The sequence below is a fragment of the Centroberyx gerrardi genome, chromosome 10 (genome assembly GCF_048128805.1).
Source record: "Centroberyx gerrardi isolate f3 chromosome 10, fCenGer3.hap1.cur.20231027, whole genome shotgun sequence".
In the NCBI taxonomy this organism is placed as follows: Eukaryota; Metazoa; Chordata; class Actinopteri; order Beryciformes; family Berycidae; genus Centroberyx; species Centroberyx gerrardi.
The window spans coordinates 2459235-2464234 of record NC_136006.1 but is presented as its reverse complement, the minus strand read 5'-3'; the positions used below and the strand labels follow the sequence as shown (position 1 = coordinate 2464234).

Genomic DNA, 5000 nt, shown 5'->3' with positions numbered 1-5000 from the left:
CCCTCCTTCCTTCCTGTCTTATTCTGTCTGGCTTGACACAGCTGATTTCTCCACTCACTCTGCTGCTTTGAAGCTCGACTCTCAGTTCAACTGAAGCAACACATAGAAGCAAAGTGATGAAAAACAAACACGGTGATAAAATATAATGATAGGAAGTGCGCTGGTGCTTTCTATCTGTTGAAGGTCACTGAGGTACTTCCTGGTTTGTGGATGTACAACGCACCAACGTCTTCTTCCTTGGATTCTCTGTTGCTGCAGTTTGAGTTTCTTTTCTTTTCTCTGTCTGTTCAGTCATGGTGGCTATCGCTGCTCATGCTAACTACCCAGTTCTTCTTCTTCTGTCGATTCCAAACAAACCGGAAACGTAAAACGCATCACTTCCTGTGCGGCAGGAAAGAGCGACCAGACACCGGCTGTTTAGAACAGACAGAGGAGAAGATTTTATGAACTGGAGATAGGCTGGATCATTTGATTATTTTGTTCCCAAATCATTGAGAATAATAATTGTTTTTAATAATCCTGAAAGCAATATCTCGCAAAAATCTCAAGATAATCATTCTAAACAGCATCATAGCAGCAGCTGAAGTCCTGACTATGTAAATGTGCTGCAGATGTTTCACCTTCACCGTCAGACCTCATCACCAGCAGCTCTCAGGTGGAGGCTTGTTATGAATCACAGTCAGATCGGGTCTTAAACTGTCTCGTGTGTTCTTGCCAGTCAGTTCTTGGCGCTGCAGCAGCTCTTTGTATGTTGGTGGTTTAGATGCTGCTGGATCAGCAGGAGCAGGGTGTGTTGTGTTGTTGTGGGCAAGGCCTCCTGTGGGGATTGAGAGAGTGTGTGTGTGTGTGTGTGTGTGTGTCTCAAGACAGATTTTCATATGGCTTGAGAAAGATATTGTTTGTCCTCTCAATGTGCCTGAGGAGATTCCAGAAGGACAGAAGGCGATGGGACAGTTTCAGGATTGGTGTGTAAAAACAATTTTAGATGAGAAATTACACATTTTTCAAACTCTGGATTATGTAATAGAAGAGGATTGGCTCTCCAATACAATTTATGAAGATTTTCTTCAGGAATCATTGAAAAAAAGAAAAGAACAGAATATCCCGTGTCTGTGGAGTGTGTATCCCTCCACACCTCACACTGCCCCGGTTCTCTTATAAAGGAGTTTATTACTTAAAGGGTCTCTGTGTAACTTCTGGTCCAGTGCTGGCGTCTATGGTTCAGCGTTGTCATGACAACAACACTCTGCCCTCCGTAGAGCGAGACCATCATCAGCACAGTGGGTGAGGTTTGACTGATTCACAATAAACGACAATCAACCTTCTGTCATGTTTTACTGAGTTAGAGCATATTTTTGGATAGAGTCTTGTTGTGATCAGGATCCTGACATCACCATCATTCTGTTTTCTGTGGATTTTTGGAACATATGGAAGCGTAAGGAGTCGCTCTGTGTGTGAAGTAACTCCACTGCCCCGGAGTTTAAGTGGGCCGGTCCGTTAAAATTCGAGCTGTTTGGAGGATTAGAAACATGCCGAATTCACCAGAACACCCTACAGATTAGAAATAAAGTCTCATAAAGTCTGATATTTTCAGTTTTTTGCCGATAAGCGAGGCAAAAACAAACTGGCAGATTTTTGCAGGGACCTTGGTGTGGCAGGAGCCTTCGGCCTCGGCTGCTCCTGTGTCTCTGCAGCATATTACACATTTAACCTTTAAGGTGTCCAGAGAGCTAAAGATCTGAGTGTCTTGTGTCTTTAAACTTGGTTTCTGTGTCAGATTTCCTTTATCATGACACTGTTGAGACTCGCTCCCTCTCAGACTATGATAAAAGGTTAATAGGCAGGTAAAGTCCAGGCAGGTTCGAGTTCAGTGTGTGTGTGTGTGTGTGTGTGTGTGTGTGTGTGTGTGTGTGTTACTCCAGTCAGTGTGTTGTAATCCGGGTTTGTCTGGCTGTCTGACATTACAGGGTGTGACACACAGAGAGAGACTGGAATATGGCTTATAGCCTGAACACTGAGCCAACACACACACACACACACGCACACACACACACTCACTCATATCTGAGCATATACACACTCACACACACACACTTACACACCCATTCTTTCCCTCCATCTCTCCCTCTCTCTCTCTCTAGTGGTAAGGCTCCTCCTGGGCTGTCTTAGCCTAATTACTGTTTCCTGTTGAGTCAACACACACGCTCACACACACACACACACACTCACACATTTACACACACACACACACACACACACACACACACACACACACACACACACACCTCCTAATTATACAACCCACACAGCTGCCACAGAGACTGAGTGTTAACAACAACTCTGTCTGATAAAAAACAGAGCTGTGTGTGTGTGTGTGTGTGTGTGTGTGTGTGTGTGAATGTGCGTGTGTGTGTGTGTGTGTGTGTGTGTGTGTGAATGTGTGTGTGTGTGTGTGCTTCTCTGTACTGAACGGCTGTCGGCTTGTAAACAAACTAATGTAAATAATCTGTTCTGACCTGATTCTGGTTTTGACCAACACTAGTTTCTCTGCTCTTCTCCTGCTTCTATTCTATTCTACTCTATTCTATTCTATTCTACTCTATTCTATTCTATTCTATTCTATTCTATTCTATTCTGTTCTATCCTGTTCTGTTCTATCCAGGCCAGCTGATTTCCGATGACGTCTCAGAGATTTTCACCCGGTTCACCAACGGTTTCAACACTCCCTATACAAACACTCTGACCACCAAGTCCGCCAGCGCCCAGTACGATGACAGCTACCTAGGTAACCACACACACACACACACACACACACACACACACACACACTGTGGAAACACTCTGACAGTCAGTGCGTCCTGCCATCCAGGAAACACAGCGACTTGAGTTACAACTGATTCTTCCATTAGTTTTACTCCAGGCAAGCTGAGTCCATCGTCAGATTTGAGTAAAAAACAAAACTCTCCATGTTCAGTCTGACGCTCTGAACATTTCCACAGTTGGAGCCGTTGTAAACCAGTTGGTCCATGGCGGCCATTTTTCTTTCCAGCATTACTGGCGAGTGGGTTTTCCTCCATATCTGAACTGATTCTCTTGGATTGTCATAGATAGTAATATGGCAACGATCTCGGTTCTCTTAAAACTGCAGTTTCATTTTATTTCTTTACACATTATCATCGGCTTTTGCCATGACGTGACATGATGTGATGTTTATGATGTTCTCTTTAGCACCGCTGTGTTCCTTCACCATCAGAATATACAGGAGGGGAGGGCGTGTCTCACTTCAGTCCTGTCAGGGTCAGTTCAGCAGATGTGGAGGAAAACCCATTTGGAGGAAACAAAGAAAGAAAACGGTGGAAAGAAAAATGGCCGACATGGTGGATCAGGACCGTTTCTGCAGCAGCGGTCCAATTCTGGGAATATTCCGATAAATATTCATATTCATTCTGTATATGTATGCCAATTTTGGTGCTTTTATGCAAATCTGAATGATTTGGTCTGTTCTGATGTATTTTGATTGGACTATTCTGCTGTGCAAAGCAAATATCAGTAACTGTTAGAAAATGACTCCAGTGTATCATTCTGAAGCATTTATGGGTAGAATTTATGTTAATATGAAATTGAACCTTACTCATGACTTCTGACCTTTCAAACACGAACAGTTACTGCTGTGTGTCTTTGCAGAGCAGGAATATGACTGTTCAGCAGCCCGTTTAACCCCCAGACAGACCAGAACCTGTGTGTTGTGCTAACTGAAGTGTGTGTGTGTGTGTGTGTGTGTGTGTGTGTGTGTGTCTGTCAGGATACTCCGTGACAGTCGGGGATTTCAACGACGATGGAGAAGACGGTAAGCACACAGATGGAGCGGAGGCTTTCTGTTCAGTGAGCAGAGCAAGGCGGCGGCACTGCCAGCAGCAGCTGTCCCGCAGCCTGCGGCCTGCGACTGTCCCGCAGCCTGCGGCTGTCCCGCAGCCTGCCGCTGTCCCGCAGCCTGCAGCTGTCCTGCAGCCTGCCGCTGTCCCGCAGCCTGCGGCTGTCCCGCAGCCTGCGGCTGTCCCGCAGCCTGCAGCTGTCCCGCAGCCTGCGGCCTGCCACTGTCCCGCAGCCTGCCACTGTCCCGCAGCCGCTCTGGATCACACCTCTGCCAGGATGCATGGTGTGGGGCGCTGGTGGACAGACACTCACCGGACAGAATAATTGGAACATCAGTTTTCCATAAAACAAAACCTGCAGCCTGTTCTTAATCTAATTAAGGATAACGATAAGGATAAGGACGTTTTATTGTCATTCCAGAACATGTTGTACATGAAAGGGAACGAAATGCGGTACTCAGGTCCCGGTTCAGGTAATAGCAATAATAAAATCAAGAAGAAAGCACACAATAAAAACACCATTATAGAAATAAGTAAATAAATATATAAATAGAAGTATAAATATAAAGTGAGCAAAGTGTGAGGATAGGAATAAGACTGTAAAAATCTGAAAAATAAACAAGGTGCCAATTGGGCCCAAATTGCAACAAGCCCTGATATGAAACAATAGTAATAATAGCAGCAAATTGTTCAGTGTGATTTGCAGGATTTTCAGTCTTAAATTAATTATCTTCACTGTTTTGTGACTTTCAATTCATGTGCAGTTTTTAGATTATGGCTTGGTTTTTTGCTGAGCGTGACAATTAATCATAATTGACTGGTAATCACATTATTATCAAATAATAACCGACCCTACCTGACCTACAGACCGGACACACACAGGTGGTGATGAGGAATGCTGCTGGGTGCAGAAACCTTCTGTCTGACGTTTCTCCCTCCACTTCCTACAGAATAACACACAAAAGATCTGTGAGCATTAGTGGATAAACATTTACACACGTGAATTTTGTCAAATCTTCAATCACAAGTGTATGATTTTTTGTTTTGTCACTTCACAAAACTTTATTGTGAAACTTGAAAATGTGTGTAAATAGTATTTGCGCTGTATTCACTCGATAGATAGAGGCA

General features: G+C 44.2%; 1 protein-coding gene across 1 annotated transcript in view; it reads left to right on the top strand.

Moving 5' to 3' along the window:
- Positions 1 to 5000, top strand: part of LOC139931743 (integrin alpha-V) — a 30821-nt gene that overhangs the window by 21055 nt on the left and 4766 nt on the right. The window contains exons 7-8 of the mRNA XM_078286235.1: positions 2663 to 2785; positions 3803 to 3847. Of these exons, the coding sequence (XP_078142361.1) occupies positions 2663 to 2785; positions 3803 to 3847 (168 nt within the window). The remainder of the gene's footprint in view (positions 1 to 2662; positions 2786 to 3802; positions 3848 to 5000) is intronic.